The sequence below is a fragment of the Rhinolophus sinicus genome, chromosome X (genome assembly GCF_036562045.2).
Source record: "Rhinolophus sinicus isolate RSC01 chromosome X, ASM3656204v1, whole genome shotgun sequence".
NCBI classification, from domain to species: Eukaryota; Metazoa; Chordata; class Mammalia; order Chiroptera; family Rhinolophidae; genus Rhinolophus; species Rhinolophus sinicus.
Genome location: NC_133768.1, coordinates 110848427 through 110862106, shown reverse-complemented (window position 1 = coordinate 110862106; position 13680 = coordinate 110848427). Strand labels below are relative to the sequence as shown.

At 57.4% G+C, this 13680-nt stretch overlaps 1 protein-coding gene across 11 annotated transcripts in view; it reads right to left on the bottom strand.

Moving 5' to 3' along the window:
• The window catches only part of ATP2B3 (ATPase plasma membrane Ca2+ transporting 3), a 69073-nt gene that overhangs the window by 16176 nt on the left and 39217 nt on the right, over positions 1-13680 (bottom strand). For all 11 annotated transcript variants that reach the window (XM_074323939.1, XM_074323940.1, XM_074323931.1 and 8 more), the window contains 8 exons: positions 11785-11964; positions 11554-11641; positions 10790-10896; positions 9545-9736; positions 7725-7938; positions 6157-6368; positions 5034-5141; positions 3187-3369 (listed from right to left, as the gene is read on the bottom strand). In XM_074323939.1, coding sequence (XP_074180040.1) covers positions 3187-3369; positions 5034-5141; positions 6157-6368; positions 7725-7938; positions 9545-9736; positions 10790-10896; positions 11554-11641; positions 11785-11964 — 1284 coding nt within the window. The remainder of the gene's footprint in view (positions 1-3186; positions 3370-5033; positions 5142-6156; positions 6369-7724; positions 7939-9544; positions 9737-10789; positions 10897-11553; positions 11642-11784; positions 11965-13680) is intronic.

Sequence of the window (13680 nt, the reverse complement as noted above, 5' to 3'; positions counted from 1 at the left end):
CCCAGCTGGCCCACACCCTCACTAGGTGACCTTGGGTAAGTCCCTTCTCTCTGGGCCCCATTTCCTCGTGTGTAAAGCAGACACCTGACTGGCCAGTGTCTACACAGACACATAGTCGGAACAGCCGGGAGCTCCATGGAAGTTCTGGAACTCTAAGACTCCAACTGCAGGGACCTGCTCTACTAGTCAGGGAGCAGTGGCAGGCCCAAGAGCCCATAGGCACACAGAAGACACAGACACATAGATGGCCGGGGCACCACTGACCTCCCCCCAGACAGCTCAGATCGGGGCAGGGCTGCTGTCTCAGCAGCTAGAAAAGCTAGGCTCACCACCTTAGGAGAATGGCTGGAGGCGCTGCAATGCCCCCCACCCCCGCCAAGGCTCAAGTTGGCTTCAGGCTCTGCATGACAGACAGACAAGAGCCTGTCAGGGCCAGGACAGCCGAATGGCCAGAAGGCAATGGCAGACCTGGACATCTGGCTACAAAGGCTACTCCTGTTCTTCTATAGGGCGTTCGGTGTTCTTTCAGATCTAAGATATTTTTCCCTGGCCACGCTGGCTTAGGTGCTCAGAACGCCAAGAGGAATGAGCCAGAGACCTGGCCTCCTGCCTCTCCACTGCAGAAGTCCCTTGGACCCTTGGGGAGTTCCTTAAACATGGAGTTCTTTGGTGCCACCTCCCCCAGCCCTACAAGATCCCGAGTTCTGCGGGGTGGCCCTGGACTCAGCAGTTTTGGAAAGTTCCCTGGGGCATTATGCTCCTCACTGATTGCAGCGCTCTGGGCTGGGCGCACAGACGGCTGGCCATGGGGAGAAATAAGTGCCATAACTGTGTGTGCTATGGTCTGTGAGGGCTGAGGGTCCATGGTGGTGGAAGGGAGTGGACTCTGAGAAGGCTTCACAGCAAGAGCTGGGGAGGCCTGGAGCCCAGACAGTGGCCAGCATGAGGCACAGCGACGTGGGTGAGCAGCGCACACGTCTAGAAAGGCAGCGGAGGTTACAGGGGTGCAGGGCGTGTGAAGTGATGCCAAAAGGCAGGGGTTTGAAGGCTATGGTCTGGACCCTGGACTTCACCCTAAGGACAGGGAGAGAGGCTATATAAGCAACAGTGCAGAGAGTGGTGCTGGAAGGGTCGAGCTGAACAAAGGCTGGCAGAGTGGGCAGGAGGCTGGGAGTTCATGGCCAGAGTTGACGCTGGGGTCTGGGGAAGACAGGAGGGGTGCCTTGAGGCCAAGTCCCATGAGCTCCCCGGGGGCTGTGCAGGAGCAGCTGATGAGCCGTGTGCCCTGGGTGGTGTAGGTGCGGGCTGCCAAGGGAGGGCACTTTGGGTGCATTGCATGGAAGAGTCTGGGACAAGCTTGTGGTGATATGTGACAGGCTGAGGCAGACACCAGGGAGAGGTACGGTCTCAGGTCCTGCCCCAGGCTGAGGGGCCCACAGCAGGAAATTGCCTAAACAGACTCTGGAGAAGGGCCAGGGCAGGTACATAGTGGTGTCCTTCCCTCCGGTGGGACCCCCAGGAAGAGAAGCAATTGGAGCTAGGTCAGGGGCAGTGGGGTTGAGGGTCCTGGACTGGAGGTGGGGCAGTAGGAAGCATAGGAGGGGCAGGGAGTGACAGGTGTCACTGGGTGGCCATGCTGAGAGGAGGCTGGGGGGGGGGGGCGGGGGCAGCAGGGAGCTTCAGTCCAGGGAGAGAGGCTGGTGGCTGGGCCAAGAGGACAGGGCATGTGGTGGCTGGATTGGGGACGTGCATTAGAGGAGGCAGAGCCAAGCCAATGAATGATGTTGATGCAGCAGTTGTTCAGAGAGACAGGAAGAGGATGTGGGATGGCCCTGAGGCTTTTAAGCCATTGGTCAGGAGCTAGGGGTTTGGAGGAGGTGGGCTCGGGGCAGCAGGGCCTGTGGTCTGGGCCAAGCCCAGTATGGGTCCTGTGGGGCATCTTGGTGTGGGTGCGGCACTCCGGGCGGAGGAGGAGGTGGTGAGTGAGGAGCACTAGGAATTGGCCAAGAAGAGACCAGCGTCTACAAGGCCTCGTGGGGAGGGTGGGCAGGGGCTAAAGGAGAAGCCGATCGCAGTGCTGCAGGTGACCCTACGGGGCGGAGGGCTGAGGCTCAGGCAGAATCCCCCACAGGTGGGGCAGCTCTCACCCGCTCCTCCTTCCTTCCCTACTAGGTCCGGCGCCCCCGGGTCCGTGGGCTTTTCAACACGTGAGGGCCACAGCAGGGTGGACCGATGTCTCAGCGGGAGGCAGGGGTGCCAGGCAAGCGAGGACGAGGAGCAGAGAGCGAGGTGGAGAGGGGACAGCAAGCCGCCAGGGAGAGCAGGGCTGATGGCACTTCCAGAAGGGCGCTGGGAAGAAGCCTCGAAGCAGGAAGGAAGGAGGGACAGCCTGACCCCAGGAGCCAGGAGGACGCCTTGCAGACATTGGCGAGAACCTCTGGGACGCTGAGGGCAGAGGCTAGGCTGTGATGGGATCACAAGTGAGTGTGTGGGAAAAACATGGAGAGACAGCAAGTATGGAACATTCTGGCAAGAAGGCTAGCCAGGAATAGTTGGGGATAGACAGCAGGGCTGGCTCTGGCAAGCAAGCTCTTGTGAAGTCTCGGCAAGTGCCTACGGCTGGGCGGTCATCATGGCTGCGTGACTTTATATAGAATTGCAGCACTGACATTTGGAGAGTGGGGTGAACAGAAAGGACCAACTCGGTGGCCAGAGTCCACTTCCCACATGACATCTTTCCACAGAATACACAACATAACCCAATGAACGGTAGCTCGCTAAGGACACTTGAAATACATATCTAGCTCAACCCCAGAATATCACTTTTCTGTGACCTGGGGCAGTTCCCAACAAATAAGCCGAGGCCCAGCATCCCCCTCAGATCCCCCAGAGAAACAGCCACGGGCCACAGCACACACCTGTAGCTGACATCTGTTCCCACTATGGGGAGGACCACCTGGGCTCTAAGGGGGGTGTCGGGGACAGGCCACCTTGGTGCCACAACTGCCAGCAGGCACGTCTGGGGATAGCATAGGGACACCAGTAACTACCTGTGCGATGGTGGCCGCAAGAACCAAAGGTCATCCTGTCAGTCTCGGGCTCACCTCACCCACTCTCTGCCTCTTGCTTGCTTGCCACCCTCTCGAGGCAGGAAAGGCCGAGCAGCCAAGTGGCGTGGCAGCTTACCTGTGTCTGGATCCGGTTGAGGCCCCGGAACCAGAGGATCTGGCCTCTGCGGAGCTCCCGCTCAGCGTGGTCAATCTCTTCCTCCCCCTCGGCCAGCTCCTCATCGGTCATCTCATCCTTCCCAGGCCCATGCCCTGCTTCCTTCAGGCACTTGAGCTGGCTGGTGGGGATGGTGGCGATGACCTGGAGGGCCAGAGATGAGGGACGGCAGGCAGAAGTGCCATCAGAGTAGGACTGGGCCTTTCAGGGCAGGAGCTCTGCTGGGGCCCGGAAGGGATCCAGACTGCTCGCCTCCCTCTGACACTGGCAGAGGCTGGTGTCTGTGTCCTTCCCCTACCCCGACCCCAGGACTGGACAGCCCTTCCTTGTCCCTGAGGCTGCATGCCTGGGCCATCTTTGGTGCCAAATCCCACCCTCCAGAGGGAGAGCCAGACTTTCTCCTCTGGAGGGCATTGTTTTCCATGTTTAATGAAAGAGAGCAGAACCAGAGCAGTCCCTGGGGAGCTGGGCATGCAGGATTGCCCAGAGAGGGGGCAGTGAGGTGGCTGGAGCACCCCAGCGTGCATGACTGTGGCTCCTCCTTCCTTGTCTCCCAGCCAGCCAGAGGGCCAGAGGAGCAGCTGGTGCAACCTTCCCACATAGTGTGTGCACTAAGGGATTTGCCTTACCAGAAGGAGCTCTCGCCTTGGCCCCCAGTTCCTAGGAAGGGACCTCTAGGCCCCTGGCACGTCCTGCTCGATGAGAAGCTCTTGGTTTACCTGGGCCGAGGGTTGTGTCAGGTAGTCTATGCTGACACAGGCTTTCTGGTGGGGGCGTGGGCTGCATATAGAGCTTGCCCTCCAGGGGCCGGACACTGATGACTAGGGTCAGCCATGTAGGCACTCCAGGCCCACAGGAAGGACTCCAGTGAAGTCCCTGGACACCACCGCTCAGGGGAGCTTCTGTGGTGGCAACTCTCCGTGCGTGCTGTCAAACACCGTTGCTGGGGACATTGTGCTGTCCTCATGACACCACGGGCAGAGGACCTGGGAGCTCTCGCCTGGTGTCTCCTGGACCTGCCCTGAGTACTTTTGATCTTGGATTTCCAGCTTCTAGAGCTATGAGAGAATAACCTCTGCTGCTTAAGCTGCCCACGCTGTGGCATTCGTTGTGGTGGGCTGAGGCAAGTAAGACGCAGGACAAAGTGGATTCTGCACTCAACATCCTACGCCAGTGTTCCAGAACTCTGCAGGAATGCTTTCAGAAGCCTGGGCTGCCCCCCCCCCTTCGCTGGCCCGGCTCTGAGCAGCCCCAACACCCCACCTGTTTCCCTGACTTAATCCCCAGGTGCGGTGAAGTCCCCTCTGCAGCCCACAGAACTTAAGGTGTCAGAGTGTCACTTTCTATCAGCTCTAAATATTTCCTCATTTCCCTCAAGATCTTCTTTTTGCCCCTTGGAGGATTTAGCAGGGTGTGGTTTGTTTTTAAATATGTGGGGATTTTCCAAGGCACCCAGTTTTGAGGGATGATTTTTGGGTCCTATCCTGGAAAGGGGAGTGATGGGTGGTTTTGCCAAGGCCCTGTGACATCCCAGCCATGGCCCTTTGCCTTCTTTCTGCTGACACTGTTGCTTGTGGCCTTGCACAGGGGTGGTGGCACGTCCCAGGTCTGAGCCCTGCTGTGTGACGCCACCCACCTGAACGTGTAGCATGCTTTCCCAGGTGCAGGCTCTGAGGCTCCAGAGCAGGGAGCCAGGGCAGGGGTTCTGGGGCCACCCACGATTACCTGGCCTGTGCTTGTCACTGGTGCTGTTGCAGAGTAGATGGGAAGGGGGCAGGACTGGGAAGGCTGACAGGGCAGACACTCACCTGTCCCCAGACCAGCTCCCCAACGCCAACAAACAGGCACCAGAGCCACTGCTCCGTGGACAGGGGGGAGCAGCTGAAGGGCTTTCCGCCAAACTGGACGATGACAATCTGCAGGAGAGGGACGGGAGGGAGGCAGGTCCAGCCAGCACAGCTAATGATGCCACTGTCCTCTAGCAGTCGGAGCCCACCCTGCCCTGCAGCCTGGCTCCAGCACCCTGCTCAGAGACTCAGAGGGGCTGTTGGTTCCCCCAGGCAGTTGGGCCTCTGGCTGGGCCTCAGCAGATTAGCCACATTTCCAGCTTCTGTAAACTTGATGTTTTAATATCTATCCTCCATATGCTGGACCTGCCTCGTTCTGGACACCCTGGTGACACGCCCGAGTCACCCTGCCTGGGCCTCCTGCTCCCTCATTGCCCCCTCCTTGAGGGAAAGCCTCTACCCAGAGGTGAGCTTTTGAAATATAGCCCAACCACCTCCGCTACTGGGCTCTGACACTTCAGGCCACTGTCCCCTGCCCTAATTACCTGGGGCCAGGTTCCAGACAACCAGGGACAGCCCTCCACCCCAGCACCCTGAAATCACTCACACTGACGAGTCCTCACCTATCGTTCCTTCCCCAGAAACTACAGTAAATGCTCTTTCTTGCCCACCGTTTCCTGCTCTCCCACTGCCTCCTGACTAACCCAGGTGTTTCCCCAGATGGTCCCCCATAGCGTGGCAGGCCCCCTCCTTTGAAAACTGTGAGGAACAACGTATTCTGGTCTGTGGGCCTCACTAGATGTTACATTTTCTATTAATATACCTGTGTTCAAAGGCTCAGCCCCTCCCGGAGAGCCGACTGACCAGCCTGTCCACAGCACTGTGTCAGCCCTGGGAACACGGCATCTCCAAACTTCTGGAGTTATGGTGGCCTCCCCCCAAGGAATCAAGTGCTAGAAATGGCAGTGGCAGACCTGGAGGGACCCGGGAGAAGGTCAGTTCTGAGGAAGGCCCACGGAGCCCCTCTGCACCCCAGCAGGTGGAACCAGGCTGAGGCCTGCTCTTATGCGCGCAGAGGCCAGTAGTGGGGGGCCATGGCCCCCTGCTCCTCCTCCTTTTCCAAGGGAGGATCTGCCCCTCCTACCTGGATTGCGAAGGTGCCCAGGACGATGGTGCAGAAGATGGGGTTGCCAAAGATGCCGTGAAAGACGTTGCGCTCGCCGTGGATCTTGCGGGCGTTGATCTCGTTGAACAGCTGCATCATGACGAAGGTGTTGAAGATGATGGTGTAGTGCTCCGAGGGCGGGGAGTGCAGGGGCGCGTTCCTCCCGCTGTCGATGTCAAAGAAGAGCTCCCCTGCAAGCCGAGGGGCATGTGAGGGCACAGGCCCGAACCTCAGTGATGACTGTAAGGGGAGAGGAAGGAGTCCCTCACCCCACGGGGTGCCAGCCAAGGCCAGGGCTGGACCTGGGAGCTGAGGGACTGGCACCGGAATCTGAGGGCGGGAATGAAGAACTGAAGACACACCCATGGTGCATCTGTTATTTGCCTGCTGGGTTGAGCTGGGGGTGGGCCGGGGAGGAGTCGAGGCTGCAGGGTGCAGGGTAGCCCAGCCCTTCTTCACCCTGCCCCTAGGACAGGGCAGCTGGGCTAGTCCCTCAGGCAGACCATGGCAGGCTTTGCTCCCAAGAAATCAGAAAAGGCTCCTTCACAGTAACTCCAGATACTGCCATTTGGGGTCCCCGCACTGGGACGCCTGCACACTGAGCGTTAAATCTGCTCCCAAGAATGTGTGCTGAAAACTGAGCCTCACCAGGCTCTGGAGGACAGTGACAGTGACCCAGGCCACCACATGGTCCAGGGTCAGCAGATACAAGGAGAGCGCCCTGGTATACGGGAGAGAGGCCACAAACAGACAAACAAACAACCCCCCCCACCCCCCCACCCCCACCCCCATATCACAGAAAGCTCCAAAAAGGACAGGTGAGCTGCCACTGGCGCTGGGCTTCCAAGAAGCAGCCGGTGTGCTGGAGGCCTCGGTGCCTTCCGTGTCTGGGGGCCCTGCAGTTTTCTCTCTGAGTGCCCTTGGCCCAGCCTCTCCCCACCAGTCCTTCCCTCTGCTGTCCACACTCCTGCCTCTGCCTTCCCCCCTTCTTGCTTCCTGACCCCACTCTTTCCCCTCACCTCCCCCTCCTCCTTTTCCCTCCTCCCCTCTCCCTTCTGCTCTCCCTCCTCCTCCCTACCCTTTCTCTCCTTGCTCCTTCTTTCCCACTTCTCCCTTCTCTTCCTCTTTTCCCTCCCCTCTCTTCCCCCTCCCTCTGCCTCTCTGCCTCCCCTCCTCTAATCCCCCCTCTTCTCTCCCCTTTCTCTGCTGGTCCTCCTGCTCCCACAACTTCTATCACAGTGCTCTAGTCATTGTCCTCTGGACAAATAGTCATGGGGTGAGTGGACAGACGGGTGGATGAATGATCTGGGTCTCAGTTTATGATGACACATGCTGCCTGCTCTGTGTAGCAGCGGACAGTTTCTCAGCAGCTCAGGGGCCTGTGACACCAGGTGGGGCATACCCAGAGAGGGACAGCAGGGAGCTGAGGGCCGAGGAGTCCTCACTGGAAATGGGCTCCCTGGCTGCTCATCTCTGCCTTCCACCACCAGACAGGGTCGCAGCCTGCAGAGCTAATAACAGGGCGGTGCGTCCTGGGGCCAACCTACCCACAAACAGCAGTGTGAAGATGATGGTGAGCTGGTAGACCGCGTGGCCCAGGATGTTTTTCATCATGGTTCGGGAGATCAGGGGCTTGTCCCGGCCATACGGCTTCCGCAGCAGCAGCGACTCAGTGGGCGGCTCTGTCGCCAGGGCCAGAGAAGCAAATGTGTCCATGATCAAGTTCACCCACAACATCTGCACGGCTTTGAGAGGAGAATCCTGTGGAGAGGAGGCAGTCACCCCAACGTGGGGCTGGAAACCCCACCGACCCCCAGCTCCTGTGAAGAAGCTCAGCTCAGGGTCAATGTCACTGGAATTTCATTCAAGAGCAAATGCAACAAATCCGACCTTCCCATAAAACGGGATAGCTCATCCCTATCTTTTCTTAAGGTTAGCAGAGAGTTTTCACTGGGCTTTCCAATTCCTGCTCTGAAAATGTTGCCAGTCTCCCCTCTTCTCTCTCCTGGTGGCAGTGATCTAGAAGGTGTGGTCCAAATTATTAGCAGGAGGTTGACAACCCCCATCAGTTGTCCCAGACTATGAAAGACAGGGGTGGCCTCCTGGTCTCCCACACCCAAGGGGCAGGAAGAGGCAGAGACTCTGTCCTGGACCTTCCTTCTCATTGCCTCTGAGTCATTGGTTAAAAATCAGACTCACAGAAGCCAGACACCAAGAACCACATACTGTATGATTCCATTCCTATGAAACTTCCAGAACTGACAGATCCACAGAGATAGAAAGCAGATGAGTGGTTCCAGGGTCTGTAGAAGGGGACAAGGGGGACAAGGGATTGCTCAGTGGGTACAGGGGTGATGAAAAAGTTCTGCCGTGAGATGTGGTAGTTGCACAACATTGTGAATGCACTACAACCCACAGAAATGGTAAAAACGGCTATAATGGTACAGTTTATGCTACGTGAATTTTATCTCCATAAAAAAAAAAAAAACACCTTTGAAAGGGGGACAAATTCTGGATACTCACTAATGGGGAGAACTGGACTATTGGAAAAGGGGAAGAAGCGCCTTCAAAGGTTCAATATGGAGTTCCCAGTGAACCCAGCACTTCCACTCGTAGGTCTAGACCCAGGAGAAATGGAAACATCGGCCCACACAAAGCCTCATCCGTGCATGTACACAGCAGCATTTTTCACAGTAGCCAAAAGGTGCAAACGGCCCGAATGCCCACGGATGGAGGAACAGACACACATGTGCTGTAGCCATACACAAGGGAACATTATTCCACCATCAAAGGAATGAAGTATCAATCCATGCTGTAACATGGATGGACCTCAAAACATCGTGCTAAGTGAAAGGAGCCGGCCACAAACAACCACATGTTATTTAATTCCATTTATGTGAAATGTCCAGAATAGGCAAGTCTGTAGAGAAAGAAGGCAGATTGGTGGTTGCCAGGGGCTGGGAGAGGGGGAATTGGGAGTGCCCACTAATGGGGATGGGGTTTCCTTTTGGGGTGATAAACATTTTCTGAAACTAGATAGAGGTGATATTTGCACAACACTGTGACTATACTAAGTGCCACTGAATTGTACCCTCTGAAATGGTGATTTTTCTGGTATGTGAATTTTATCACAATAAAAAAGATCTGCAGCAAAGAAAGCATCAGTCTCTCCCAACTGTGCCCTTAGGTGGATGCTCTTCAGCCCACACATTCCTGCCAGCAGGGTCCCCTGGGATTGCTCTTGGCACTGGGTTTCAGATGTATGGGGCAGGCCGGGCCTGGGGAGCCAGCTGCTTCCTGCAGACCCCATGGGTTGTGGGAAGGAGAACCCAGGGTTTTCCGCAGGCAAGGTGGCCCCAGTGCCCACCTGAGTAATGCAGGCGCCCGTGAAGGCCACGATCACGGCCACCACGTTGACCGTCAGCTGGAATTGCAGGAACTTGGAGATGCTGTCGTAGACATTGCGGCCCCACATGACCGCTTTGACGATGCTGGTGAAGTTGTCATCGGTCAGGATGATGTCTGAGGCCTCCTTGGCTACGTCAGTCCCTGCGATGCCCTGGGGAGCACATACACAGTGTCTATGGGCCCCTGCCCCACCTCCCCTCGACCACCCAGCCCACCTGGGCTGACTCCCTGCCTTTCCTTCCAAATGGGGCTCCCCACCAGCTGGGAGTAGCTCTCATTTCATCGAATGCATACTTGCACTACAAAGGGCAGGTTGGCTCATGGTTTTGCTCATAAACAAAGAGGGTGTCGGCACCACATGGCCACCGATGGATCTTCTGTCTGGTCTTAGCATGTTAGAGTAGCTACATAAGGAGCTCCTGAGTCCCGGACTGGGACGCCTTTGGCAGAGCGAGGACTTGTCCTCCTGGCGCACACAGAGGTGTTTGGGGAAGGACCCCAGGTATTGCTGCTCCAAGGGTCTGAAGCAGGGACAGCTTGGTTCTTGCAGTGGCCAGGGGCTGGGGCTTGGTCCCCCTCTGTGTCTCGGGTTCTGGGAAGGACTGGCCTGCACCCCTGGTGCCTGCCCACAGTGGGCCACACTGAATGTGTCAGAGTGAAGGGCATTCCTTCTCAGTAGGGTGGGGAAAAGGGCTTGTTGGGGTTCTGCCTTCGGCGGCCAAGCACAGTTCCTTGCAGAAGGCCATGATGCCAGGGCCAGCCACCAGGGCAGTGCCCGTCAGGTCACTCTACTCAGCGGGGTCAGGGTTTTACAGAAAGAACAAGCTCCATATAAGCAACAGAAGAGAAGCACAGAGGGAAAGCTTGCCTGGGGACTCTGCTGATTACACTAGAGGTCCACTTAGACAGGACCAGGAGTGGGTGAAGCGGGTCCACAATTGACAACCCTCCCCCAGCCTTTCGGCATGTGACCAATCCTCATTGTCACCTCGGGCATCACCACACCAAATACCTTTAAACAAATCACACATGTCCCTTCACTGTCAGAGCCTGTGGAGGCCCAAGTGGCCAGGATGTGACAGAAACTTCCAGCACTTTGCAACTTGCCTTAACACTGGCTCCCAGCTTCCTGCACAAACCTAATGTCCTCGAGACACCAGGCCCTGCCTGGCATGGTGAGCCAGCCTGGCCCTGGGCAGCTTACCATGGCAAAGCCCACATCCGCCTTCTTGAGGGCTGGCCCATCGTTGGTGCCATCCCCGGTCACAGCCACTACCTGCCGCTGCTCACCAGTAGTGCTGTCAATGATCCCTGCAACACAGAGTAGGGCCCTGTGTGACCAGCCCTGGGGTTGTGGGGGGCCGATTGGCTCTGGACACCCTGTGGGATTTTGACTGTGACTATTGCCCCCAATCCTCTGTGCTCCCCATCCTCTCTGGGATCAAGAGCCTGAGCCTTGATAGCCTCTTCCTGCCCAGGTCCATCAGTCAGTGAGATGATATAGAATGGCATGATTTGGTAGAAGGCAGAGGCCCAGCACTGTGTGACTTTGATACATGTCTCCCTCTCTTGGGCCTCAGTTTCTCCATCTGTTAGGATGAGAAGCCAAGCTCTACCAGCATCTTCCACTCATGTTGTTAGCCCCGAGAAATGGAGGGGTGAGCTCTGGCACGTCAGCCCTTTGACGGGGGGAATCTCAATTATTATCCCCATTTTCCTAGTGAGTGAACTGAGGTTCAGGGAAGGCCAGAGACTTGCTATGAGACACAAGCCATTCTCTCCAGCAGCAACAGGTCTAGATCCGAGGGCCCCAGTTGTTAGGCCGGCCCTGAAGACCCATTTGGGAGCTCTGCTTTGGGTATCTGGGAGCAGGAAACACGCCGCTGTGATGTTCACATCCAGCCAGCGCCATGCCACATCTGGAAGGGGCAGGGGCAGGGGCGAGCAGGAATGAGTTCACTCCATTACCTTTAACCAGAGTGTGCTTGTCCGTGGGAGACGATCGGGCGAGAACCCTCAGCTTGGGCCATACCTTGTCCAGACGCTCCTGTTCTATCTGAGGGGAGAAGCACACAGCCACTGCAGAGCCAGGCTGGCAGGCACGGCTGAGCAGAGGTTGGGGTGGGCATGGAGAAAAAGCTGGAACCCTGGACAGAACCAGGCAGCCCATTGCGGGAGGGCAGATGGGCTGGAAAGTACCTCGCCTTTCTCATTGCGGATCCTCCGGTTGAACTCCTTCCCCTCTAGGCAGAGGAAGTCCTCCCCAGGCTGGATGATGCCGCACTTGGCCGCAATGGCCCGGGCAGTGTTAATGTTGTCCCCGGTCACCATGCGGACTGTAATGCCAGCACGCTGGCATTTTCGGATAGCTTCAGGGACCTGGAAGAGACCATACAGATGGATGAGGCCATCGTGACAAGATGTAGCCTTTTCTCCGACCAGATCTGCAGCACCCCCACCACTCCCGTGGTTCTGGATGAGGCCGGGAGAATGGCTTGTCTGCTCTGCCACCCATCAGCTTAGCCTGCGATGAGCAGGGTCCCTCCCCCACCAGTCCCTCAGCCCCCATGTCCCCAAGGTGCCCCCTTCTCTTTACTGGGCCCTAGGGATTCAGACCCTGGCCCTGACACCACAAGCAAGGCTGGGAGAAGCCACTAGAAATATTATTGTGTGGAGGGACCACTGTTTGAGTCATGCCTGGAAAGGTGACTGTAGAAATCCCCAGTTCCTCCAACCTCATTTTCCATTGCAATATGGTGACCCAGAGCTGCTGAACTAGGGTCAGCCCCAGTTACCAGGCCAGCTGGCATAGCGGCTGTGTCAGCTCGGGAAGAATGAGAAAGGAACCTCTGTCCCCAGCCACCCTGCCAGACGGCAGGGCCCATTGTGGGCCTGTCCCTTTGGGGCCCGGCTCAGGGCAGGCTGCCAGGCATCAGCTGGCTTGTGGCCAAGGTCTGGGCACCTCTCTCCGTTGTCTCTCCCTACTTTTCTTTTGTCTCTTTTTTTTAAACGATATAAAACCTGGACCTTTAGAGCCATGGGTTTTACATGATAAGGTATTCCCACTACTCATGAGGGGAAATGGAACATTGCTTGGTTTTATAGCACACATTTCCATTTTCCAAATATAATATTAGATGCTGGGAAAGGAGAAGAACAATAGATCCCCCTAGTGCTGAGTGGAGAACGGGCTGAAGGGCGTTGAACCAGGGGGAGGTGGTGGCAAAGTCCCAGAATATGCAGCTGCTCGGGCTCCCAAACCAACGCAGAGGTAGGGCTCTCGAGCCCGGAGGCTGCAGGGAAGCGAGAAGGGGAGGAGGAAGAGCGGCCGGCTCAGAGCTCGGGGAATTCGATAAGGAGGTCAGGCCTAGGCCTGTGAGACGCCCAGATGCGGCCCTGGCAAGGGGTGCAGCCTGGGGACCCAGGTCCCTGTTCTGTGTGATGGGCCCAGCGTGCCCACCTGATGGGTGCTCACTGCTCCCAGCTGAGACGGTGGAACTAGGGACAGTCTGAGCCAGAAGAGAGAGCGAGAGGTCACACCCAGGTGTCCTGGGTGTGGCCCAGTGGCCAGGCCTGGGAGCCCAGGGACAGGGGTGTGAGCTGGGCCACCAAGCAGTGGGGATGGTGCAGGGCAGCCAGGAGACCCCAGGGGACGTGGGCAGAAGGTGGGGTCAGGAGGGGTGCCGGTGGACGTTAACCTGGGAGGTCATGCACGCTGGTGTTCCCCGAGGTCATGGGGGTGGTGGCTCTGATCTCAGCCAAGGAGAGAGTGAGCACGAGAAAGAGGGGGGCTGGAGCACAGTCAGAGGGGCCCCCATTTCAGGGTTGTGACAGAGTGACCTGATGATCCCTGAAGCAAATACTGCCATGTGGCCTGGAAGGCTGAGACCCAGGAAGGGGGCTTGCCTCCTGCACCCCAGCCTCAAGGACACTGCCTGCGCTTTGGGGCTCTTGGATGATCAGGGAGGAGCTCTACAGGGAGGGGCTCTCCTTCTAAGGAGCTCCCTCCAGTCCCCGAAGCGTCTGGAAGCCACTCCTCTGCTGCCACCAAGTGGCCACGATGAGCCTGAGGCCTGGGAGCCCTGCCCCTCCATG